Genomic DNA, 27,524 nt, shown 5'->3' with positions numbered 1-27,524 from the left:
TGCTGATGGCTGGGAGATGCACTGTCACCAGCTATTAAGTGGCTAAGAATACCATACAGTTTCATCTGGAAATCATAGATATCATTCTTGGAAGCAGACAAACACACATTTTTGAATACTGTCCTGGGTTCAACAAGCATAACTTTATAGAGGGCCCTTGCAGAATGGATAGTGTTACTGGGACTGTGCTATAGAGCTGGAAATTACATTAAAATCAGGATGACCATTCAGTCTATGGTGTCCCTGGACAGGCTTTCATGATTCCCCTGACTTTGGCTGAGTCCTAGTCAGTCAGTCTGAGGAAACATCTCAAAAAGTTACCACCATCTAGCCACTTAGCTCACCTGGACAGAGGCTGTAAGAGGAGGGGGCTGTTGGCATGTGTTTATTTAGCATGTGTTTTAGGTTGTGCTAGGAGCTAAAGTCCTGCCCTTATGAAACTTACATTCTAGTAGGATTGGATAAAGTAACTGTGACGGCCTCACAAGGTCTTATTTTTTGGCTATTTTATGAGTTAGAACTAAGGATTTGTAGGTTGGCTCAGGAGCTGCGCTACATTTTGAGACTCCACATTTTTTGCATTCAATTATATTTTATTTTTATTTTTTCATTATTTCAAACTATTTTTTAGTTGTTGATGGATCTTTATTCATCTTTTAAAATTTATATTTGGTGCTGAGAATCGAACCCAGTGCCCCACACATGTGAGGCAAGCACTCTGCCACTAAGCCACAACCCCAACCCATCATTTATATTTTTAGATACAATTGGATTCATGGACTTTAATCTAAATCTAGGAAACTGGTGGCTCATGGTCTATGATTCATTTGTACATAGAGAAACCAGGGAAAACTCAATAGGAACATCTGGATTGCATTTATGTTTCTTGAAATTGGAAGTTCTACCAATAGGAGGACCTGAATTTCTGCTTGATGATAAGAGTTACAGAATAGCTGTTCACCCATTTAGATGGATCACATGCTTTCCAGTTTACCAAAGTCCCCATTACTTCCTGTTGCATTAAATGACTTTGTTGATTGCCTAACATGGCTCCTGGTGGAATTATGAGCCGGTGAGCCAGATCTATACAAATATCTTACGTGAGTGGTGAGACTGTCAACATTCTACATACTGATACACGGGGATGAAGCAGTTAGTTTAAAGCCTTTACTACTTGGAGTAAGAGGGAAAAGAGCACTGCTACTTACAATATGCAGGATGCCATGCATGATATTCCAGATTTAGCTTTGTTTCAAGGTCAGGGAGAGGCCCACAAATGCCTTAACTTTGGACAGAAGAGCCCCACAATATTAAAGTGATCCCTGCCTTGCCATATCACTCCAGGCATAGTGAACACAGTGTGACCTACCAACCAAGCTCTCATGGCTCTGAGCTCTCTACTTGGTGATGAATTGCAATGAACAGAGTCTTGGCATCTGATATATCAGCTTGAGAGTTCCAACAAAGGATCAACTCTCTTCAAGAGATTCTTGGGAGAGGGAAGTTAAAACATCTATATGATTCTGCCAAATATAGAACGGCAGCTCATTTGATATTCTTTAGCAAAGTTTTAAGTAAATGAAATAAGACCCAGAAAAAGTAACATTTGTATAAAATATACAATCTTCCAAATTCATTCCAAAGCAATTTTGTAATAGTTTCAACTTAAAGGGTGTGCCCATTTGTCACAAAATAGTAGGAATTTGTCACTCTTTCTAATGGAAAATAACATCAGCAGTCCTTTTGAAATAGCTTTGTGCAATTTTACAGGGGAATCTTAAAAGAACAGGAATAGGGAAATTTTGCCATAGCTCAAGGTTGATTTGGGGTTGTTTTTCCCCTCAGATTTCCATAAAGAATCCTTTCAGTTTTACCATAAAATCCTCACCTAAGCCACAGTTCTATGGAATAACATAAAGGCAAAGGAGCCTGGGCCCCTTCCCAAGGGAGAACTGCTGTGGAGGAAACCTGAGACCAGCTGCAGAACCCTGTGTCTCTATCTCCCCCTAACCCACCCCAAATGGAACATATTTTTCTGGAAGCTCTGTGCTTCTTAGCAGGAGTGGGGTCCATGCTGTGCCTCTTACCTGGGGCAACGTTCCTTTCACTAATGCAGGGATGTCGGCCTTGGAGTAACCAATGGCAGCGAGGCCATCATCAACATTTAAATCAAATAAGAATTTCCGGAGTGCGTCTGCCAATACAGGCCCCGCATCTTGGATCTTGGCAGTGCGAATGTCCGCTCCTAGAAGACACAAAATGCACACTGGGGAGAGAGGGTGTAGGCGGAGAGGAAGGCACAAGATCAGTCAGATACAACATGTGCACTCTTGTCCATTTCCAAATGCCAAGGATGAGGGCACCACTGTGCCTCCCTCAAGGTGGCCCAATGGTCAATGATCAACCCCACAGAAAACATGTTGGCAAGGCAAGGCTGAGAAGCCCAGGGCCTCTGCAAGAAAAAAAAAGTCTGCCAGGGCTCTTAAATTGACTCTCACATTTCTAAGGAACTGCCAATTCCCACATGTTCAGCCTTTGGGTGGTGGGAAAGAGGTACAGAAGCAATAAAGAAAGCTACAGAAAGGAAACCAGAAAAGAAGTCTGGTACTTGGGAGGAGGAAGGAGCATTTGTAGGCGAAACACAGCTTATATGATTTTCAAGGCTTGGAATTTGCTGACATCTAGAGGTGTGCATGTTTCATGTCTTTTCTCCTGCAACATCTTAAAAAAAGGCAAGACCTGGAACTGGGGATGTGGCTCAATGGTTGAGCACTTGCCTAGCATGTGCAGGGCCCTGGGTTAAATCTCTAGTAACACACACACACACACACACACACACACACACACACACACCACGGGGTGGGGGGAGTAGAAAGGGGGGGAAAAGAGGGGGGAAAGAGGGAGGAGGAGAAGGAGGAGGAAGGGACCCTTTGTAAAAGCCTTGTGAGACAAGGATATAAAAGTACCAAAACTCCCACGTTAACTGCCAAAAAGGAAGAAAATAGTATAACAAAAATGTGTAACAGTGACCAGGGAGGGAAATATTTCCTTTTTATAGCTAGAAACTTTCTTCTTATTTTTGTCTTTGTTGCCAAAGGGCAGGGAAGTTTCCTTTTAATAAATATTACAGTATCAGCTGGGCAGAAGCAAGAACATGAAGCCTCTCAGAAAACCCTGCTTCATGTATAGGTATTAATGATAACAGTGAAGAGGTAAGAAGGTTGCCAAGGTTTGGAGATTTGTAAGGACGGAGTTTTTACATAATTAATAATTAATACATATAATCCTAGAGATGTAAGTCTGGAAGAGCCATGGGGTTCTGTCCACCTGGAGGGTAAAAATTCCCAGAGGAAGCACCTGCCTTGTTCCCCATCTTTTGAATGGACACCTTCACTGCCAAGAAGCAGATCACTCTGTGAACAGAAGGCAGCACTGCATGAAGTTTATCCAAAGTGCCTCTGAAGGGGACTAGAACGTTCTGTTCACCTACATGTTGGAGCATATTATTAAATCAGTTTAAGCTTTCCTTTCTATGAAGTGAGAACAGTTTTATTAATCTAGGGAAAGGGGTAAATTGAACCAGGAGAGCAGCTTGATGAAAGGTAACTTTGCCTGACATGACCAATCTGTATTACCCAGCAGCAGCTAAAACATGGATTAGGGAGAGGTGACATACAATGCAGGGTTTGTAATTTTTTTTTTAAATTTAAGTTGTAGATGGACACAATACCTTTATTTTATTTTATTTTTACATGGTGCTGAGGATGGAACCCAGTGCCTCACACGTGCAAGGCATACGCTCTACTACTGAGCCACAACCCCAGCCCCACCCCATTTGTGATGTTTTTATGTTCTAGGATGGCTGCCATAAAACACACCATCAAAATCTCTGGGTTTTCCTATGAAGTGTTTTTAGGAAAAAGAGAGAGGAGAGAGAAAGAGGTGGGGGGCAAGGGTGGGGGGTAAGAAAGAGAATCCATTGTCCTAAACCTAAGAAAATCTGAGATTACATAGAAAATCAAAATATTTAATGGCCAAATATGGGACTAATATGAAAATTTCCTGTGTAGGGAGGAAAAAACCCCATGGGTTCTTCTAGCCTGCATCTTGTCTAACAAAGGAAGGACTTTCTCAGTAACGTTGGTGGTTGTGTGGAATGTGCACTTTAAGTTCTCTAATATTTTTCCCATTTTCCATGAATGCAATCTGCGATTTGCTCCTCCACTCCCTTATTTCAGCCATTTGTACTGTTTGCATATTTATAAAGGCAACTGTGTCCCAGCCTGAGGCTGAAGGACATCTCCCTTCTAAAAGGGAAAGGGGACACAAGATCTTCATAAAGTTGGTGGCATGTTCTCACAGCATATGCTGGAAATCAAGCCTGGGGCTGGCTCTGGGTCCTAGGAGGCAGACATTAATATGCTCAGCACAGCCCCTGGAACTCTGAGCACAAATGGGTAAGTGTGTGAGGGGAGTGAAGGGGAAGCCGAGCTTGCAGAGGATGTCTGCGGTCATTCCCACCTCCTTGGAAACAGTCTCTCTCCAACGGCTGGAGCTCCAGCAGCATAATGAAGTTTTCTTTTTAGCCTTTCCTTCCCCACCCTAAACCTGAGCAGGGGAATAAGGTGGTTTGCAAATTAATCAAATACTCGAGTCTGTTTAAAAGAGTTCTCATGTCAGAAAAACACCAACATTTTCCTTTCTACTACAGCTATCGGAATATAATTTTTATTTCTGGTAAGATTAAGAAGGGACTGTGAATAATAGATATGATTTATTCTACAGTATGGCGAACAGTTCATTTGGGAACTTTTTAATAAAGTTTTTTATTCAGATTCACTGTGATTGGGAATTTACTCTTGCTTCCAGATTTAGATTCATTTTACTATCAATTCCACTTGGCAAAAACCAATTATAAATTAACAGTAGGTACAGAGTTAAACTTTCCTTGAGCATGAAAGCAAAGAAAATAATATTACTACAAATTTAAAATAATCAATATTTGGTTCTGTTTCATTCTTATCAGACTCTTAGAAACAAAAAATTATGGTATTTTAGTGCTAAGATAGGGCTTTGAGCAAATCACTGATTTTTTCTTAAGCTACTCCAAAGCAACATATTTTGGCATTATTCTTTATGGTTACCTTCAGAAGCAATCCTAGGAAATGCTCCACCTGTGTGGGTCACAGATTTATGAGTAATGGTTCATACCCAATATTTCTGCTGTCTCCAGGTGCCGCTCTGGAAACATCTGGGCTGTGAACGTGAACACTGCCGGGGATGTGAGCACCACAGAAAGGCCATGGGGCTGTGGAGAGACAGAGTGAAACCCTTCTTCCTCTTGCATTCTCTGGGTATTACTTTACCCTATATTCCATGCAGTCAAGAATGGACAAATATGGGTTGGGGTTGTAGCTCAGTGATAGAGATCTCAGGGGGTTGCATGCATGATGCTCTGGATTCAACCTCCAGGAAATTGTGAGGAATATAAGATTTAATTAAATAATTTATTATTAATTATTTTTACCACCAGTGGGTGATCCACATTGTAATCCTTTGCTTTATATGTCTTCACTAAACCTGAAATTGGGTAGGACATTCCATGGCTAGAAAAGAAAAAAAAATGCTTATGTTGACATACAAATATCAGAATTCATGTCAACTACACAAAGACACTCTTATGCGCGGGGGTGGGGGGGCCCCTCACACAGAGATATATATTCTTTTTTTATTGGATGTAAGGATCACTGTGATTCACTCCAAGTTCAGTGTGTTCATTAATAAAACCTATGAAATTTTCAAATTTGACAATCAAATTCAAATTCTATGATCATAGAATTGTAGGCCATTCAACAACACACAAACTGGACCATCAGGGATTCATCCTTCTAGTAACTGATAGATCCTTTCAATGCCATTCCTTTCCAAGGGCATTGAATCATAATGTGTTAGGCTAGTCTGAGAGGTTGTTAGTTCAACTGATTTCTCTTGCTTAAACTGTACCTTAAGGATTTGTTTAGACTTAGTTTATCATCAAGAAAAACCATCATAGTTTTTGTTTTTACTGAAAATCTTTATATCCTCTTGGATTCTTAGTGAACAAATAGGAAGATGTTAATAGTATACTAAATGATTCAGAAGATAAATATTGTGACAAGTTAGTATATTTACAATTAATTTGGTAAAAATGAAATGTTTTCATGAGTAAAATGATCTGTAGTTTTTTGTTTTTTTTAATGGATTATTGGGGGCTGGGTTGTGGCTCAGCAGTAGAATGCTCGCCTCACACGTGTGAGACCCTGGTTCCATCCTCAGCACCACATAAAAATAAGTGAATAAAATAAAGATATTGTGTCCAACTACAACTAAAAAATAAATATTTTTTAAAAAATGGATTACTGGGTGACTTTTCGCTTATTTACATTTCATGGCAAGAAATATTTTGGTGAACTATACGAGTATTTATGAAAGGGAAAAGAGTGCTCCTAGCCCATCCTTCATGAAATAAACCAGAAGTTATTGATTATCTGAGTTGTTGGGTTCTTTGAAATGTGTTTTACCTGTCGTAGGCTCAGAAAATGATTGCCTGGTGTGTTTTTGTGATATAATAGATTTCACGTAGGTCTCAAAGGTAACTTTTTATCAATATTCAAAATGTTGCTTTTATTTTAACAGTTGCCTATGTATGCTCTTTGTAGAAAACGAAAACTATCTGTAGTCCTATTTCCTTCTAGTCATTTTATGCATATGTTTAATTTATAATTTTATTGTGCATATAGTTTTATGCATTGCTTTTGTTACTTAATAGTCTCTTGATTGCAGGATCACATTGGTTATACAGTCACGTTTATACATACTGTCATACTAGTGTCTGTTGTATTCTGCTGCCCTTCTTATCCCCTTCCTCCCCTCCTCCATAATTTTATTCTTAAAGAACTATACTTTAGTTAACCATTAATTATTGGAATTAGGTTGCACTAAAAAATTTCAATTGTAAATAACACCTAGTATCCTTTCTGTATCCATAAGCAATTGTTATGAAATTTATTATACAGCAGATGTGAAATTGAAAAAAATAACACTTAGGTGAACATTTTTACAAAGAAATTTGTGGCTCATATCATGGATATTTCTTTAGGCTAGATTCCTAGAAGTGACTTAGTTGGTTAAGAGGTATAAATATTTTTCTGGCTCTGGGTACATTTTGTTCACTTGACTTTTGAAAAGGTTTGCACCAAGTTATGATTACACCAAGGTTATGTTCTCATTAGCAGCAGAGTTTGATGATGACTATTTCCTTACACTTACCCTAGCAAAGGTCCATTTTTTTTGTTCTCAGTGCTCACTGTTTTTCAATTTTAAAGCAACATATCAATAAAGTTCCCATAAAACAGATCAATTCTGGGCTATTGACAAAGATTCTGATCTCTTTCTCTCTCTCTCTTTTTTTTTTTTTTTTTTTTTTTTTTTTTTTTTTTTTTACGAGCGATTAGGGGAAGCATCCTACATTTGAGATTTAAAAAATCTATGACACATGGCAAGGCTATGGAGAAATCAGAACTCTGATCCACTTTTGATGGGGATGTAAAACAGTGCAGTCCGGAAGTTTCTCATAAATCTAAACACAGAATTACCATACAACCCCATAATTGCACTCCCATGTATAAAATAAGAGAAATGAAAATATGTATACACAAAAACTGGCACAGGAATGCTCACAGCAACATTATTTATCATAGCCCCAAATAATAACAACCTAAAGTCCATCAGCTGGTGAATGGATAAATAAAATGTGGTATATCTGCCCAATAGAATGTAATTTGGCAATAAAAAGAATGAAATACTGATACATGGCTGAACTTTGGAACATTATGCTAATTAAAACAAGCTGGATACAAAAGGCCATATAAATGAGATCATATAGAATAGAGAAATCTATAGATATAGAAAGTAGAATCATATTGAATAGAGAATAGATAACCCTGTATATAAAAAAAGTAGATCAGTGTCCTCTTAATACTAGGGAGGTAGGGGGATTGTTGAGTGAAAGATGAGGGGTCTGGGATTTCTTTTGGGGACAAGATGTTCTAAAATTGATGGTTGCAGAACTTTGTTTACATACTAAAAATCATTGAATTGTACACTCTAAATGGATGAATTATATGGTGTATGTGTTATATCTTTAAAAACTATTGTTTAAAAAAAACCTGTGATCCAATAAAATTGCTTTCAAATGAAAAGACTGCTTAGGAACTTTAAATTAAATTTCTTCATTCTTCAGCATATTTAAATTTTACCAGTAGTCCTCAATTATAAATATTTGTTTTTAAAAGAAATGGCTTGAGTAAAGAAATACAATCTCATATTCACTCACCACAGATGAACACCGGCATTTCCAAAGCCAATGCCAGCAAAAGAGCTTGCCAAGTGCATATTAGACCTTGCTTCAAGATCATCAGGATTTCTGACAGCCCTGTGAATTATATAAATATTGAACAACAACACATCAACATTGGCATTTCCTACTGAATAAAGAGCTGCCTTAGGAAAAGATGGAGGTGGGGGGCTATAAATGCTACTTGGTAGGAAGAAAAATTAGGAAAGTTATTCAAACGACATCTTTTAAAGGAAAACCAAAGGGAAACATTTTCTCATCAATGGTTTTACCAAAAGCATAATAAATATGCTGTCAGCTGCTAATGCGATATAAAAGTGCCAGGGGAAGCCAAGCCCTGATACTTGGACTGTGAGAGTTGCTCTAGGAAAGTGCCCTAAGACTCATTCTTCTTCTTCATTTGTCAATGACCTTGACAGCAGCCCTGAATGGATTTAAACATATTCTCAGAATGCACCTTGAGCATGTCGCCCTGGGCTGCCTGCAGTCCAACCCCAGCCCACCCAGTCATCTTTCTTCTTGTGACACTGACTCAAGTTGGACCCACTGGGGACCTCTTTTGGTACCTTGGAAACTGCACATTAACCCTCATATTGTTATTGTGGATGTGGGATGTTATTGTAGGCCAAGCCTTTGCTTGCTCTGGGTGTCCCTGGTGCCATTGTGGAAAAGCAAATTCTCAAAGGCCCTTTGGGATTCAGCTCAGCCTTCCTGCACACATTGCTTGGAAACCCTGCCCAAGGGAGGAAGCTGGAAGACTGGCAAGTGAACCACTTCTACTTGGTGTTTCTCAATTTTGCCTTAAGTGAAGGTTCCTGTTATGACCAAAAAAAAGTGCCAGTCTTTCTTTTCTCCTTTTATTTGGAATAGTTGGGTACTTGTACCTCCTTCCCCAAACCCAGTGTAACTTCCTTATTTCCCAAACAACAAGGTGAAGTAGCTGATGATGGGGCTTTCAGCCTTTCCTCTGTCCATCAGTGACTCTGCTGACCCTTGACCCTTCAGTCCCTGTCAAACAAACTGGCTCTATGGTTATCTACCTAGTCCAATGCTGCTGTGCTTCTCTGTGTTTCTCTCATAAGCCTGAAACAGCTCCATGTTCCTCCCTGCATCTGGGGTGGGGGGCTCTACTGTAAAATGTATTCCAAAGCCTGTAATCCCAGTGACTGCGGAAGATGAGGCAGGAGGACTGCAAGTTCAAAGCTAACCTCGGCAGCTTAGCAAGACCCTGTCTCAAAATAAAAAATAAAAAGGGCTGAGGATGTGGCTTAGTGATTAAGTGACCCTGGGTTTAACTCCTATTACCAAAAAAAAAAAAAAAAAAAAAGTCGCCATTTTTTCTAAGTGGAGCCTCTAAGATCAAGGCCAGAGGGGGTACCACATCCATATCTAGGCCTTAGTTGCCTGATGCCTTATCCACCATTATGTGTAAGTACAAAAATGAGTGTGACTTTGCATATCTTAATGTCTGTTACCATTTTTCATTTTTTAAGTATAGTTAGTCTTCTGTGGGTTCCACATTCATAGATTCAACCAAACATGTATTGAAAATATTGAGAAAAAAACCAACAGCATCTGAACTGAACTCACATGGATTTTTTTTTTGTTACTCCTTAGGCAATACAGTATGATAACTATTTACATAGCATTTGCATTATATCAGGTATTTTGAGTAATAGAGAAAGATGTGGAGTTGTGTGTCAGTTCTATGCAAATACTAAGCCATTTTATAAAAGGAAGTTGACCATCTGAAGATTTTGGTGTTCCAGAAAGTTCTGAAACCAATGTCCCAAGGGCTCAGAGGAATAATTGTAGATCTTTGCTCTCTCAGGAGCCTTTTGCTATTTGTTCTCTCATAGATTATGACAATAAATGCTTGTATGTACGTATTTGTATTCTTTAATTTTTTTGAATTATTATTATTATTATTATTATTATTATTTAGAGATGGGGTGTCTCTGTCTTGCTTAGGCTGGCCTTGAACTCCTGAGCTCAGGTGATCCTTCTGCCTCAGTTTCCACAATAATTGGGCCTACAAGTATATGCCACTGCACTGGACTATATTTGTATTCTTAAATCTTGCAAAAATTTTTTGGAATCCTTTTATATTTTCAGCCTTTTATATCTCCTGGATCAGCAATCTCTACATATATATTTCTTAAATTTAGTTCATGAGAGTTTACTCAATGGGTAGCTTCTGCCCTGGATTGGGCTCAGCCAACATCTACCTGCAGGCTCTCATTTCTGCCTGGAGAGCCAAATTTCAAGGACATTTTCCTTCACCCTAATTTCAGTTTTGAGGCTTTGAAGAATAAACCTCCATTTATTCTAATTGCATCTTCATAAATTAGGGATTTCCATTTGTCCCCTGGCAAACTTTGCCTTTTCAGACTGAAGCATCCAGTTTTTACCTGCCATCACCTGGATTTCTTCAGAGGTCACTAGTGTCTGGTGTTTTTCCACATCTAGAGGCTGAAATGGTGAACAGATAAACTCTGGATAATTTCAATATTTGGTACCCCATGTTTCATGTGAAGGTGGAGTGTAGTTTTTATGCTCCATCTCTATTCCTTCAGGGTGACATACCTTTTCAGGTACTTAGCAACGATTCTCAGTGCGTGGACTGCCCAAATGTCACTGATTGGGTTGCTGCCCTGATACGCTGGCCGCGTGATGGGATTGGAAGGGCAGGGGCTCCGCATGTGGTAGGGAAGGGCAGTGTATGACTCCAGTGCGTGGCTAAAGAGAAATATTTAAAATACACAGAATGAACACATTATCTTTCTTCCTCCTTTCCCACATTCAATCACAAACCAACAATCTCTCCACTGTGGATATGTTCATTAGCACTGAGATCACAACATTTCAGTTAGCCTCCTGTCCATGACAGTCTTTGCAAAGCACAGAAATTAATATAGTCAGATTTACATTGGCAGCCCTAGGGTGTTTTTGACCAGTATATATAAGGTTGATTGATCAGTGGGTACTAAATCGCATTGAGGAGAAAGAGGGAGTAAGAAGTTCTTGTGTGCTTTTGCACAGTAGGGTGACTATAGATAGTAATTGTATATTATACATCTTAAAAAGCTAGAAGAAAGGATTTTGAACATTTTTTTTGCCATAAAAAATTGATAAATGCTTGAGGAGCTAGATATGTTTAACCTGATTATGTACATGTAACAAAACATGATATAGTACTCCATTAATATGTGCAATCTTTGTGTTTTGATTACAAATAAACTCAGAATTAAATTGACTAAATTATGTTATTGCATATATAAATATGTAACAATGAAACTAATATGTACAAATATAATGCACTAATAAAATATCTAAAAATTATAAATTTAGTTATTGGCGGACACAACATCTTTGTTTGTATGTGGTGCTGAGGATCGAACCCGGGCCGCACGCATGCCAGGCGAGCGCGCTACTGCTTGAGCCACATCCCCAGCCCCTAAAAATTATAAATTTAATTTTAAAAAATTACATGACTCTTTTCCAATATAAATATATCTTTATAGTGCTAAATTATTGAATAATTGAGTCATTAAAAAACACTGAATCTAAAAAATGACTTCTTCATAGAAGACAGTCGCCATCTTATACCTAGCATAGGTCAGGTATCATATTACCAAAGGAGGGTCATAGTTATACAGACTTCTATTAGGAGTGCAATGCCGCCAGGTGTGGTGGTGGTGCTCACCTTTAATCCCAGGAACTTGGGAGGACGAGGCAGGAGGATTGCCTCAGCAGTTTAGTAAGACATGTCTCAAAATAGAAATAAGTAAATAACAAGGGCTAGGGATTAGCTCAGTGGTAAAAGTATTCTTGAGTTCAATCTCTAGTACCAAAAAAAAAAATTACAGTATAAAACCTGGGTATGGTGGCACACACCTACAGCTAGCAACTTGGGAGGCTGAGGAAAGAGGACTGCAAGTTCAAGGCTAGTCTGGGCAATTTAGCAAGACCCAGTGTTGAAATAAAAAATAAGAAGGGCAAGGAATGTAGCTTAACTGGGTTCAATCCCCAGTACCATCACCACCAGAGAGAGAGAGAGAGAGAGAGAGAGAGAGAGAGAGAGAGAGATAAAGAGTACAGTGTAGCAGGCTTTGGGTCAGCGGTGCAGCTGTAAGTCCTGGCACCAGATCTTCCTGCTATAGGTGTGAGGCACTACCCATCCTATGGCATGGATAAATAATAGTACCGCTTCACAGGGCAGCTGCGAAAACTAAATGAGTTGACCTTTATAAAGCCCTTAGAATAGGCCTGAAATATTCTGAAACTTATTATTAACTATTATTATTAATTCCTGGTCTGAAAAATCTGATTATTTTTTCTTATGTGTTTCAAACTGAGGATTGGCTATTTTAACAACTAGACTTCAGAACTACTTTTCCTGCTGGCTTGCCCTGAAGTCTAGCTCCTTATTGCAGAAGAGGACACTGGAAAAAGCCATCTAGATCAATGACGCTGGGACACCATGTAACATGAACTATGTTTTCCATGATTGATAGTTTCAGTGTTACGAGGGTTTGCTCTTTTTTTAATGTGAGAAGCAGAGAACACTTTTGAATGAAGTGCTAGAAATAAAAAAAAAAAAATTCAGTGACTAGATGGATGTCATGTGATTCTAAGTAGGGGATGTGTGAGAAATGCAATATGTTAAATGACAAGTTAGGATCCATGTGAGGTCTATCCATGTCCCTGGTCTGCTTTTCCCACTATATTCTGCTGCCTACCAAGAGACTACAAAAAATTGTATCCAATTCCATTGGTGAGTTGGGTTGGTGGTGAGTCCACCAGGGCCCAGACTCTAACAGGGGCCTCACAGCATGCCTCACTTGCATCTAGATTCTGAATCCAAGAATCTGAATCCCTGTTTCTCAGGAGCAGATTCCCTAACCAAGCCTAGCTCCCAGAAACTTTGTGTGAAACCTGGAAGTCACATTACTGATTCACAATGAGAAATGGCACTTCTGAAGGGAACAGGCATCTGAGTCTCCTAGGCCTTCTTTCTCTTTAGACAAACCTTGTGATGGTTGATTCATGATCAGAGGCCCCACAAGTCCTCTCAAGGGGTATTATCCTCAAGGTTTAATGCATAGCTGTATCCCCAAGGTCTTAAGGGAAGATTCCTTGGGCCAAATGTTTTCTTGTTCAGATGAGCAGCATTATGGTTTGGATCTCTAATGTTCCTCAGTGGCCTATGTGTTGAAGGCTTGGTCTCCAGCTCTTGGCCTTATTGAAAGGTGGTAGAATCTTTAAGAGATGGGGCTTATTGGAAGGGAGTTAGGCCATTAGGGGCATGCTCTTGAAGGAGATTGGGATCTCATCTACTTCCTCTCTTTGCTTCCTGGCTGCCATTTGGAGAACAAACCTTCTCTGTTGTGTACTCCCACCATCATGTACTGTGCTGGCACAGACCCAAAGCAACCAAGTGATTATGGACTAAAATCTTGGAATTGGTGAGCCAAAATAAACCTTTTCTCTTTTTAAATTGTCTATCTCAAGGACTTTGTTATAGTAACAGATGATTGACTAACACAAGCAATTACCCTCATTCTCCTTCCTTCTATCCTGCTTTCTGCCTTGGTTCATAGTGAATTCTTTGGGCCTGTGAGTTATTCCTTTAAATCTGACTGCTTTGGGCCTTGATGTATTTATTATGCATTTTATAGTCAAGGAAAACAATCTTATTTCCCTTATTCCTAAGTAAATAGGCGACAACTCATCAAAGTTCTGACAATATTGACTAGAATGGAATTGGATACAATTTTTTTATAGTCTTTGGTAGGTAGCATAATATAGTGGGAAAAGCAGACTAGGGACATGGATAGACCTAGCATGGATCCTAACTTGTCATTTAACAGCAAATGATTCAATACCTGTCATGTAATCAACACTGTGCCCTGGGAATACCTAGAGAAGAGAATAAGATAGCCCTGTCCTCACCAAACTCACAATACAGTGTGGATACAGGCAAGTGAAGAGATGGTACCTCAGAAGCAATGAACCAGCCACCCAGGGGAGCAGCAAAGGATGAGTGGCCAGTTGTAGTTGAGAGAAGAGGAAGGGGCCAGCAAGGGCTCCAAACAGATGCTCATGTGTAATTAAAAAACAAGCTCTCCAAGCAGACAGCTGAGCACTGGGGACATGCCAGGGCCAGGGAATTTGGTTTTCAGATCGTAGGGATAGAATGCTCCTCAAAGACTTGTAAGGTGGAGAGGTAAATGCATGCGTGTTCCTTTGTGCGTGATGCTCATATTGCAATACGGAAGTTTGTTCAGGCCAAAATGGAGGACAAATGGGATGGAATTAGGAAAATCAATGAGGAGACTGCTGCAATAACCCAGGCAAGAGTTGGGGCAGACCAGAACCAAGTAGGAACCATGAAGCTTGAGAAGACAAGAGCAGATCTAAGAGATCCAAGTAGGACAAGAGACAGGCTCTGCTGATAGAGCACAGTCATGAAAGAAGGGAGGAGTTCATATTGAAGTCCTGCTACTTGCTGAGCTAGAGGACTCTGGAGAAACTATGAAGTATGGGTTGGTTAAGAGAATACCACATTATATGAATTCAGGATGCCATGCATTAAGAGATGGGCCATTTTTTTTTTAATGTGCTGCTAAGGGTAAAAAACATAGCACCAGGTCATAGATTTTAAGATATGTCTTAATTTCAGAGATGTGGACAAGTGACAAAATGTGCACATGCAGATGGATGAATTAGGGTGGTTTGGGTCACATTGAATGGGAAGCACCTGTGGGGCCTTGTGAGGCCACTGGAACTAATGGCCTGGAGTTTGGAGTGAGGTCTTTGGTAGAAACCATGATTGGGCTCATGCCTGTAATCCCAGCAATTTGAGAGGCAGGAAGATCCCAAGTTCAAAGCCAGCCTCAGCAACTCAGTGAGATCCTAAGCAAGTCAGCAAGACCCTGTTTCTAAATAAAATATAGAAAAGGCCTGGGGATGTAGCTCAGTGGTACAGTGCACCTGGGTTCAATACAAAGGAAACAAACAAACAAACAAAAAGCAACCCTGATTGAAAGCCTTTGGCACATCGCAGCTGAAGCCAAGGGATCACACTGTGAGACTCTGGACAAGTCACTAACCATCCAAAAATCTAGTTTTCTTTTTGTTTCCTTGAAAGTCTCACATTCTACAGTGCTGCAAGGAAGCAATGATGTGTGTCAACTGCTGACAGTGAATACATTTGGGCTGACCTCCAGAGATGCTAGCTCCTATCCCTGCCCTCTTCTGTGGTGCAGCCCTGGACTTTCCCTAATGTGTGTGGCCCTAAAGGCAGGTAGTGTGGTCCTGAGACACTGCATGGCACCTCACACTGCTTCCTGTTTCTGTGGTTCTGGCTCTGGCTGGGGTGGTCCATCCTGAACAGCAGATTTGTAGCTCACACCAGCACATGTAGAGATCACCTTTACCGTCAATACTGTCATCTAGGAAAGGGGATAATGACAGCTAATGCAAGAGGCATCTGCAAATGGGCATTTAGGCAATAAAATACCGTCCACAGACCTGGGACTAAAAAAGTCCCCTAGAGGAGGAGAGGGAAAGGAAATGATAATAGCCAAATTATATGGTCATACTGTGTGCATGTATGCATATGGAACAATAAAACCCACCGTTGTGTACAACTGTAATGCATCAATAAAAGTATGGTGGAAAAAAAAAGTCCCTCCAGGTGGCACCAGTACCTACCAGAGCACATCGAAGCCACTGTTGGCGACCACCTGGCTAGGCATGTGGAGGGTGTGCAGAGGGTCAACGAGTCCCAGTGTGGGTTTGATGGCTCGTGAAGCAATGCCTAAAATAGGATTTTTAATTAAGGTGAAAGGCTTGGGCACCATTTAAAAAAAAAAACACTAAATAACTTTAGGATGATACATTCTCTAAAAACAGTATGAGAAAAGGTTCATTCTCATGTAGGGAGATAGCAAGGAGCAGTAGAAATATTTGGAATCAGAAACTTGTTTTTTTTTTTTTTTCAATAATGGGGTAGCACTACTCCTACTGTGTTCCAGGAGCCAAGTATACACACCTCATTCCAGTTCCTGGAAGAGTGACATCACTGGCCAGGGTGGAAATATTTACATCACTAAAATTGGTTAACACTAAAATCATGTTTTATTTGTTTACTGTTAAATTGCAGAGAACTGGTTTACTAGCAGACCAATGATGTTTGCTTTACAACTCTGTGTCTTTGGGCAAGTCACTTAACCTTTCTTAGTTCTCTATACAATGAGACTAAAATAACATAGACCTCCATCCCTCCCAGAGCTCTTGCAGAGATCAAATGGGATCATATAATGTAAATTTCAGAACTAAGTGTTGGCAATTATTGTTATCTTTAACAATGTCAAAGGGTAAGTTACCCAAAGTTTGCAGTTGAATGTCAACTTATTTTGCTGCAAAGGCCTGGAAGCAGGATACTGAACCAGATTCAAGGAGAGAGGCATTCCTTGCACATTAGCCCAGAGTCAAGGACAAATTAAGAAGATGGGATAAAAATCACTAAGATACAAACAGAGCAGAGATGACTTGGAAACAGGGTAGGAGGGACAAGCCACAACGGACTTGAGGCAACTTTCTGGAGTAATGACAATGTTTAATATCTTGATCAGGGTTGTGGTGGGTAACATGGCATGTATATTTGTCAAAACTCACCAAGCCAGAAACATAAATATGTGGACTGTATTATATAAAAATTGCATTGCAATAAAATTGATTTAAAATGTAAAAAAAAAGATAATAGAAAGGGAACACCCACTTATTATTGAAACATAGTCACTAACATGAGCTGAAAAAAGGTCAAGTAAGACCCAGGGCATCTCAATATGCTTTTGTGGGTAATTCTCAAAAAACAAATTTATTTTTTATATGTACTTGGAGAAAAAAAGAAAATGTGTATGTGTATATATTCTTTCCTTAACTCCACAACTCCTTGGTTTCTAAATAGTGGGGTGAAAGGAAAGGGACTGGGGCTGAAAGAGAGAATTCATTAAAAGAATTATGGTCAAAATTCTTACCAGTTTTTACTTTCAAGCATTCATAGTCAAAAATGGCAACCCCAGTAGTTTCACTCCCGGTTCCTGAGGTAGTTGGAACTTGAACAAAATAATATTATTTTTAATAAAGCACCTAAATAAAGATCAGTGGAAATATTTAATTCAGCCTTAGAAATAAAGAAGCAAGTTAGAGAAGGAAGCTTTGCTGACACTGCTGCTTGCTTGATATCTGTATTTATATAACATGTATGTCAGCCTAATATGCATGATGTCTGTGCTTGCATTGACAGGCATGTATGAGGTGTGTATCTGTACTGTATATGTTTAACAAGTATGTTGATGTCTGTATTACTGCACATACATGTTTAACATGTATCATGTCTGTGCCTGCTGAATGAATGTGTGTTTAAAGCAAGTGTCTGTGTCTGTATTAACATGCATGTTTTAGAAACATAACCCTAAAATAACTAACATGTATCTAATATGCTTGTGTGACCTCTGTGTCTGTGTGAATATTCAGACATGATGGATATTATGCATTTCATGCATTAAAATGCATGTATGGGGGGCTGGAATTGTTGCTCTGCAGTGGAGTACTTGCCTAGCATGTGCAAGACCCTGGGTTTGATGGTCAGCATCACATAAAACATAAGATAAAAGTATTATGTTCAACTACAACTAAAAAATAAAAATAAAAAATGCATGTATGGTTAGCATACATGAATGTTTGATATGTATCCTGTCTATGTATAAACAGGAATATTTAATATATATGGCATCTGCCTGCAGTGACATGCATGTATTTTTCTGTGTATCTGTGCATGCATGATGTCTTTGTCTGCACTAATATGCATGTGTGCTAATCATTTGTCTGTGATGCCTGTCTGTATTAACAGCAATCTGCCCTGGGAACCTTGGGTTCCTCCAGCACCAGAGCTCAAGCAGTTGCAGCTGGGTATTCAAATGCAGGCTGCACTGTACCTCTGTAAGAACACTCATATTTGCTGTCTCTGAAAGACATCTTTATTCCCTGTTGGCAGCAAGCACAGGAACGCTCTGCCTTTGCTGGGCTTCATGGTTTTGTAGTTCTGTCAAGTTTCTAAACTTTACTAATCACCCCTCTGTGTGATGCTGACACAGTTTCACTAGAGGGTTCCATTTGCCAGACCCCAATTATGCTGCTCCCTGCTGGTTCCTCATTCCTATCAATGCAGTTCATCTGCCACTGACTCCCTCGTGTCCCATCACAGGGACTGTTCACAATAGGGTCAGGAGAGGGAGAGAACAGAGGACAAAACTTGAACTGAGGACATTTCTCAGTTACCAGTTAGTGCATTTAGCTATAAAACTTTAAATAGTAATATGCCAACAGCCAGAAAGATGGGAGGGAAGAAAAGACTGGAAAATATCAAGGTCTTCTGTGGAACACACACTTTTTTTTTTTTTTTTGCTTCAGATTTGTGTGTTTGTGCCCTGAGAAGCCATGGAGCAGATGTCATCCAGAATGATGTGGCCATGCTGGCCACATGTCCCTGGGAAGAGACAAAGCCTGAGGTCAGCTGAAGAGCCATTATGTGGAAGAAAGGATTGAGTCACTGAAAAAATAACAGCAAATGTTCTCCTTAAACTCCACGGTGGCTGGCAAAATGGGACAAAACAGATGGGTTTAGAGGACAAGCCTGCCAACAGAGGGATCTAATCAAATGTCAATGAAGACCTTCCCCCTCCTCCGCATAGTGACTTCATAGCCTAAATCTGCAAACTTCCTCCCACTGACCCAAATTGTCTCTATCTGTGCAATAATGAAGATCAGAATTTTCAAAATGAATGAACTGCCATCTGTTTTTTTTTTTTAATTTTTTGTCCAAATGAAGCATTGATTTGAAAGGAACAGATCAGAAACTTTTAGAAATATAAACCCTAAAATTACTAGCTGGCATCTTTCCTAAGTCCTTTTGCCAATTGTAAAAATGAAGCAAACCAGCCAACATTTTTACCTGCAATCAGAGGCTTAAGAGGCTCAGACACGGGCTTTCCTTTCCCAATAGGGGCGTTGACATAATCAAGGAACTCTGAGTGAGGGCTGGAGGCATATAGATTGGCAGCTTTGCAGGTGTCTATGGTGGAGCCACCACCCACAGCGACATAGGCATCAAAAGATCCCTTTCTGGCAAACTCAATTGCATCCTTGAAGCTTGGAGAAGTGGAAACAGAAATCACTGTTATATTTTTTTTGAAAATCATTCTCATGCCATTAAATAAGGCCTTGGGTAAGTTTTCACCAACAGTGATGGCTTATGCTTAAAGTAAATAAATAAAAACAACTCAACAAATTTACCTTGTATCTGTTGGTTCCACCCTCACATCCTCATAAACGTGAAAGCTGATGCCATTCTTCACTAAGGAATCCATAACTACTTGTACTGGAGGGAGCCGGGAGAGGTTTTTATCTGTCATCAGGCAAACATTTTTAGCTCCCATGTTCTGCAGATCCTACAGTTAAAAAAAAATATGTTAGGTTTGATTGCACTGTAACTGTAATAGTCTCTTTGGGCAAACTTAACATTGTACATCTTTAAACATAAAGGACATGTTTGTCCATTAGCCCTTGTTTTACAAGATATGTAACATTTATCGTAAAAGATTATTAGGTATCCAGAATACTTGCCATGCCTACTTCTTTTGTAACTCCTGCTCCATATCTAATATTGGAAACAGCCATCTAAAACAAAGAAAAGAAGATTTTGGCTGTAGATTATAACAGAGAGTTGGCCACTCCATTTCTGAAAACCTGAAATGTTCCTCCTTACCTAGCGAATGAAGTATATATTTCTTAGTATGTTCTCCTAGGTCATATGGGCTCACACTTCTTTAAGGGAACCTTGACTCCAGTTACATTGTAATTATTTATTTGAGTTTTCCCAAGATCATCATAAACTCGCAATTGTTCCTTCAGCTTCAAATGTCTGCCTTCCCCAACCTCCATATCTAAATTAACACTCTAATTTCTTACTTTCCCATTTAAATATTACCTCCAGTGTATATTTTTTGCTCCTTCATCCATCTATCCATCCTTCCATCCACTCTTCTATGCACACGTATATTTGTATGTATCCAACTATCTTCCCACTCAACCAGCACTACTGTGTGCTATGTTCCAGGCACTGTGCTAGGTTCACATAACACAACTATGAGAAAGAGAAACATGGTCTCAAAGTTTACAGGTGAGAAAAGAGCTTTCATAATGATGAATAATGGGTCATTTTTGGCCCAAAGATGTTTTATTTGATCCATATTGTATTTAAATTTTTTCTTCTATTTCTTTTAAAAAATTGGCTAATAATTGTTAAAATCAGTATTAAAAAGATCCAATTTGACTACCTCAGTTTCTATCTCTCTTGAATAATCTGGTAACACTGGAGCTATATCCTCAGGGGGCAGAAAACTTGTTGGGTTGAGTGGAAACCATACCCTTTGTATAGGGTTTGTGCTCTGTGAGCATCTGGTGATATTTCAATTTATGACTTCTGCATTAGAAGGAGGGAAGGACTAAACAAATACTTATAAGTAATTATGTACAATGTGATACATTGTACATAATAATCAGAATAATCATTCCTTTATTCTTGCTTCAACAAATTACTTTGACTTCTTTGGGGATTATTATAACTACAAAAGATTTAACAGATAGTATATATAATTCAGAGAATGTGTAGCATGGGAAGTATTTATTTATTTTTATTTATGTGGTCTGGGGATCAAACCCAGGGCCTGATGCCCTAGGCAAGTGCTCTACCACTGAGCTAATTCCCAACCCTTATTCTATTTTAATGGCTATATAGAAGACAGAATTTCAGACATTACTTATGTCTCAGAAGAATTATATTCTGTTATCCTCACAAGGTGCTTTGCTAAATAAGGATTGATCAAATAGTGATTATGGAACATCAATTAATAAGAGATTTCAAATGAAATGCTAATATGTTAACAAAACACTATAGTTGTATTTTTTTCCAGGTCATTCATAAAAGAAAGAATGGGTTGATAAAATCTACCTCAAAGGCATAATCTGTTGTTTTCTCAGAAGATGAAAATCCAGGAGCTGAAAATGTAGAAATAGGTATCAGAGTAGGCCTCAAAAATAAAGCATAAATATTTTTTTGACAGAATAACCTAGCAGTGAACATTAGCATCTTCCTTGAAGTCTTGCCTACAATATATCAGGTTTCATGTTTGCATATCAAATTAAATTAATATCTATATATTAAGATAGAATTTAATGTTAACTTGATGCTGATTGTGTGAAAATAAAGAGAGTTAAAATTTCCTCCACTGAAATTTAAAAAATATTTGAAAACAGCATATATAAAAAAAATTCTCTGAGAACAACTATTAGTAAGTCTATTACAGCCATTGTAATAATTTGTTTGAATTACAATTGTTTTCACAAATATAACATCACAATAATATTTGTCTCTAGCTTATTTATATTAAAAATTTCTAGTTTCCTTGATAAAATTTAATTAAAAAATTATAAATTGATATTTATTTGCTAGCATCAAGTTTTCATTAAAGCAAATACAAATTTTTCTGTGATACTAGAACAACAGGAGAGTCCCATCAAGCCTCATCAATGAGTTTTATCTTTATTTGTTTATATGTCCTGGTCAATAAATAAAAGTCTACAGAATAATTTTCACTTTTTTTTTTAAAGACCCCAGAACCAGATAATAATCTTAATATTGGCTCCTTTAGGGCAAAGACACTCTTATCAAAATTTAAATTTCTTTGTTCCCTATACACTTTAAAGAAATTATTATTATTATTATTATTCCTGTTACTAAAGTTCAGGTAAAACAGTAATTTGGGTCCTAGATAACTGTTGAGATTATTTTTCTCCAAGTTATTGATTTTATTACTAAAATAGCAAATGATTAATTCTTTGTTAAAACCAAGGATTAGAGCAAACAGCTTGAAGCCAAAGTCTGCTTAAACTCCCAAAGGCCTCATAGAGGCATAGTATGCCTCTGCCTCACAGGGGCCTCATGGTACTAGAAGGCCTGGTGGCTGAAAGGTGAGCCACGCCTCAGGCAGGAAAAAAGGCCATGGTCTGTTCTAACCTCCCCATCCCACCCTCAGTTGTTTAGATTTGACCTTTTCTTCCAAGAGGCAAAATCAGTTTTTGTGTCAGTGATTCATGTGACACTCTGAGGACACGCTGAAACTTTGGTCAGCTTCCTGCTGCTCTGTGGACAATGGAGTTTGGTAAGGATTAAGACATTGGTGGGAACTGAAAACTTTTGTCATTATTTTTAATTTTTAAGAAGTAGAATGTCATTTAAAAATGGATATAAATAAGATTTTTCCTTCTAGGAACCACCTTATTTTTTAGCCTTCTTCTTTTAGCGATGTCTTACAACCTTACCAAGGCTTCATCTTGATTTATTCTGTTTGATGACTCGAAATTTTCAAAATTTTCAGTGTTAGGGATCCAATCCAGGGTCTAGTGTATGCTAGGCAAGCAACTCCACCACTGTGCCTAATCCCCAGCCCAAATGTAGTCATTCTTAAAATCCTATCAGTGAATTTTTAGCACTGACAAATATTTTATCTATTTAAACATCATCAAACATCTATTCAGGCCAATATCATCATTAGTAGCATACAATCAGCTCCTCTCCATAGCTGGAGATATATATTACATAGAGAAATGGTTGTTTTTATCAGCCTTCTCTCTCACACACTCCTTGATTTTCTGTCTTTATATATAGCCCAGATGTACTATAAATGCCAACTGCAGAAACCAAAGTTGTGGCTAGTGTAAAATGTATTACCTTGGGAGTAAGTATGAGAATGTGCTGGACACTTGCATCTAGGGAAAAGAAAAACAGTAACTTGAAAACCAACAAATAAGAATACTTAAAGTAATTCTCACATTGCATTATAATCCTAAGAGATAATCAGGTTGGTAATTATTGGCAGGCATTTTACAATAGGAAACAAACAATCCAGTGATCAGGATGCACAGTCAATCTAGAGTTGTAAGATCCTCAGCACCACATAAAAATAAAATAAAGATATATATATATAAAAGATTTTTTTTTTTTTTTTTTTTAGCAGCCTACAAGCAGCTGAGATAAGCATTCCAGGAGTATGCGAGATCTAAGGTGGGGTTCTCGGTTTCCCTTCAAGCTCTCAGCTCATATAAGTTTGGAGCTTTGATCAAATCCATCTAGGGTTCATGTGTTCCTCTTCTTGCTCCCCCCACCACCCACCCGCCACGATGGAACTTTCCTCTGTCTTCAAGCTGTTTAAAGTTTTTCTTCAAACAGGCCCTGGACCCATGCCAACTCTTCGCTTTCCCAGGACCCACAGGCGTCTTGTCACCTCTGGGTGTCCCCACTCTTTGCCAGTTGCAGCTTTAGTTTCTATGCATTTGTCCGGGTCTTGGGTGTGTTGTGCTCCCCTAAACCCATCATCTCTTCTCACTCCTTAGTCGGCTTCTCTGCAGATTTTCCATGTCCTCCTTTTTGGAAACTTTCCCTCCCTTCCCTGTCCTGCACGGTTCCTTCTCTGGCTTCTTTCTCCTGCTGAGTTTTGTTTATTTTTATAGCCCATGGGACAGTGTTATAGTGAGCTCCCAGTAGATACTTGAGTGCATGACCTCCTCCTCCTCCTCCCACCCCGCCAAAATTCAAATTTGGAATTAAAACATCCGAGAGGAAAAACGATGGAGGAAGGAAAGGTTGGATTTCAGTGGTCCTCGGGCTCTCAAAACTTCCTGAGAATTGTGAAGTCAAAATAGACACTGGACGCGAGTTAGACATCTTAAGTCAAGGCTGCCACCTAGCGGGGGATAGAAGAGCAGGCCAGGCCGAGGACCGCTCTGACAGTTGGGTTTTACTTTTCAGAACATGTCATGCGTTAAACCCTTCAAAGACAAGAACAGCAAAGGAAAGGGAAGAAAAATATCCACACCCAGAGCTTTCCAACGCGACAGCTCCTGGGACCACGCGCTTCCTCTCTCCTATCCCCTTTTCTTTCAAGCTCTGACAATATCTCAATTTACTGTTTCTACTCCTTACTTGAGGTTCCTGTCCTGTCCCCTCTTTCCTTCTGAGAACCTCCATCTGTTATGTATTGTATTTCCCTGTGCTCCCGGCCTCACTGGGTCCTTCTCATCCTCTTCATGCCTGAAACTCTCAGGCTTGCTCACCCTCTGGCTCTCCCCGACTGGCTTACATTTGCTGGCTCCATTTTCTTAGCTCTAGCACATTCCTTGGTTCCAGCAATCAGGCTGCTGCAGGAACAAGTCCTGGCTTTCAGACTAGATCCTCAGACCTCCTAGCATTTGCACTAGCATCACTGAATGCTGTGAGCCACCCCCAGCTCCCCTTGGATAGGTGAAACTCTTTCCTTGGCTTCCAGGACCCCCTTCTCACCTAGGTTTCTTCTCATTGTTCTTTCTCTGGCTCCTTCTCCACTCTACCCATTTCTTCAATGCTGGGTTGGATCCTAGGCTGCCTTCAGCCTTTCTGACCCTTCCTTCTCCCTTACTCTATCTATATAGACTACCTGTCACACATCAAGGTCTCACCCATATTAATATCTCCACCTGAATCCACCCACTTTTCTCAGGGTCCTCACCATTCTGGTTGGGTTGTCATGTCTCATCCATATTTCTACTAACTTCCTAACTGGCTTCTCATAACTGCATCTTTGTCACCTTTGTTTCCCACGATGTGGTCAGTCAGGGACACATTTTTAACGTCACTCTCTTGTTTAAAGCTACTTCCATGGCAGGTGAAGTTCAGACCTGGTCTACTTGAATGGCCCCCTTGACCTCTTCAGCTTAGAACCTCATCTTTCTCTATCTCTGGGTTTTAGCTTCTGGAAAATTAACTTCATTCTTTTCCTTGAATGAGCCACATCTCTTTCTCTCTTTCTCTGTTCCCCTTCCAGAACATTGCCCTTCTTATTTCCCTGCCAGGAACATGCTTTCCTCTTTCTGGATAACTTTTGTTCTTTCTCATCAGTTCTCATCTTTCTGTAAGGCCCCAGTTTCAGGTAAACTCCTTTTCTATGTGAGCTGCAGTACTGAGCCTTCTTCCCTATTAGAGTTCTTGTCAAATCTCAGTACACACCTTGTCTTCCCTTTCCACTGCACACTGCCACCAGAATATGCTGACATGATTCTACTCATGCCACACTCCTTTCTCATGCAACCACTCCAAAAACATATTCTGCATGACACTGGTTCCAAGGGGTATGATCGGTATGTGATAAAAAAGAGTTGCATGATGATATAGATTTAGAACAAAGAATTTTAACACAGCTGAACACTACCTCCCCTGCTTCTTACAGGACTTCTCAGAGCCCTTTATATACTATTGTATATTCTGAGTTTCCAAGAGGGCAAACAGCAGTCAGTGGTTTCCCAATCTTACTTGGTCATGGAATTCTTTTACCATGGGGCATCTCAAGGTATTAATGTTTCAGGGTTAGAAATATTGTTTTAGTAGCTGTTATCTACAGAACACAATTTGTATTCTTTTGCATAGGCCTGAGAACAAGGCCCTATGAAACCACAACATCTGGATTCAAATTAGCTCTGTGACACTGGACAAATTATTAGTCTTCATGCCTTTCTTTCTTTGTCCACAGTAGAGGCTAATAATATATACTATTATTATATATAATAATAGTATGCCATAGTGTTGTTTTAAGGGTTAGTTACTGCTATTAATAGTACATGCAAAGTTTGTGGACAGTGCCTTGCCCCAATGGTAAGGGCCCAGTGTCAGCTATTTTTTTTTGTGTGTGGTATTTCACCATCTGTTTTCTTCATTCTCACTTCTTCCTACAAGGGTATGACCAGACTTTACTTCTGGATCCTGGAACTGCATCTCTTGGTCTCTGGTGTTGCCCTTCCATCTGCCTGAAATTCCCCTCTAGTCCGTCTCCTTTCCCCTCCATTTATCTCTACTTGTTAGTTCAAACTTCCCATGTTCTCCCAGGCCCAGAGGTGCACCTGTATGTTCAACACTATTTGTCAAGCAACTACTATATACCTGGCATTTCTGGACTGGGAGTCAGACTTGTCATAACATTTATCACCCAGACTCCCTGTATATGCTAGGAAGTGTAACTCCATGTGGTTTCTTCCCTTGTACACCCTTTCTGTGCGATCTGTGGTAGGCCAGTTCTCAGTCTGTCCCCTCTCCCATTATCTGTACCCTTATGGGCCCCACTAGACTTTAAACTGCCCCATTGTCTATTCCTAGAACCTAAATATACATAGATGTAACATACACCCAATTAATAAGTTATCAATTGGGTATATGAATTTACCGTGGTCACTGTGACCCCTGCCACTATGCACTGCCTGCCACAATGTGGGACGAGGCCTTATCTTCCCTGAGCCTCAGTTTTCTTAATGGTAGATAAAGTGAGTAAAGCCTGCCACATTGCATGGTGCAAGATTGCATGTGCTATTCTGTGGCAATGCAGTTGTGCCCCGGAGCACCGCGGTACCTGCTTCCCTACATTCTTGAAAGCAACTGGAAAAACACTGCGAGAGCCCAGGCAGATCTTATGCCGGGAACTGCATGGGCGCTGCGGTATCCTCCGGCCCCTGCCCACCCGCTCGGCGGCCTGCACTCACGCTGCGCGCTGCAGTTGCCTCAGCAAGTGCGCGACCCGGGCCCGGGCGGCGGCGGCCATGGCTGCTAGAATGTCTTCTTGGTTCCCCGGCGCCGCTCCGCCCCAGCTGCCTGCCAATCGAGTCGTGGCCCTCCTCCCGCCCACTCGGCCCACCGGCCGTGCCAGGTCACCTGGCCAAGATTCAGTCTGCAGTGGCCTGGGACCATTTTCCTGCGGGTTGTCAGAATCTGGCTGTGAAAGCTCCAGCCCTAGGTCTCACCATTCACCTTTGAAACTGTCCACCACAACTTCTCGCCAGGGGCTGGAGTCCCACTTTAAACCTCTCCTCTCCAAAGGCTTTCTCACATGTTGGAGACTTGGAGAAAGGGAGAGGACTGGGTCTTTTTCCACTCTGAATTCTTTAAAATTATCTGGACTTCAAGTTTGAACCTTGCAAATAA

General features: G+C 39.9%; 1 protein-coding gene across 1 annotated transcript in view; it reads right to left on the bottom strand.

Annotated features, from left to right (window-relative positions):
• Adhfe1 (alcohol dehydrogenase iron containing 1) overlaps positions 1-27,168 on the bottom strand; it is a 34,069-nt gene extending 6,901 nt beyond the window's left edge. Inside the window, exons 1-13 of the mRNA XM_026410032.2 lie at positions 27,086-27,168; positions 23,256-23,293; positions 21,477-21,523; positions 20,090-20,143; positions 19,760-19,914; positions 19,419-19,615; positions 17,443-17,520; positions 16,115-16,220; positions 10,982-11,134; positions 8,375-8,473; positions 5,528-5,606; positions 5,212-5,308; positions 2,088-2,245 (exon numbers count right to left, since the gene is read on the bottom strand). Coding sequence (XP_026265817.1) covers positions 2,088-2,245; positions 5,212-5,308; positions 5,528-5,606; positions 8,375-8,473; positions 10,982-11,134; positions 16,115-16,220; positions 17,443-17,520; positions 19,419-19,615; positions 19,760-19,914; positions 20,090-20,143; positions 21,477-21,523; positions 23,256-23,293; positions 27,086-27,144 — 1,320 coding nt within the window. The 5' untranslated portion in view covers positions 27,145-27,168. The remainder of the gene's footprint in view (positions 1-2,087; positions 2,246-5,211; positions 5,309-5,527; positions 5,607-8,374; positions 8,474-10,981; positions 11,135-16,114; positions 16,221-17,442; positions 17,521-19,418; positions 19,616-19,759; positions 19,915-20,089; positions 20,144-21,476; positions 21,524-23,255; positions 23,294-27,085) is intronic.
• Positions 27,169-27,524: the final 356 nt, after the last annotated feature.

This window comes from Urocitellus parryii, chromosome 7 (genome assembly GCF_045843805.1).
Source record: "Urocitellus parryii isolate mUroPar1 chromosome 7, mUroPar1.hap1, whole genome shotgun sequence".
Classification (NCBI taxonomy): Eukaryota; Metazoa; Chordata; class Mammalia; order Rodentia; family Sciuridae; genus Urocitellus; species Urocitellus parryii.
Note: the sequence above shows the minus strand (reverse complement) of the source record. Positions and strands in the feature narration are given on the sequence as shown.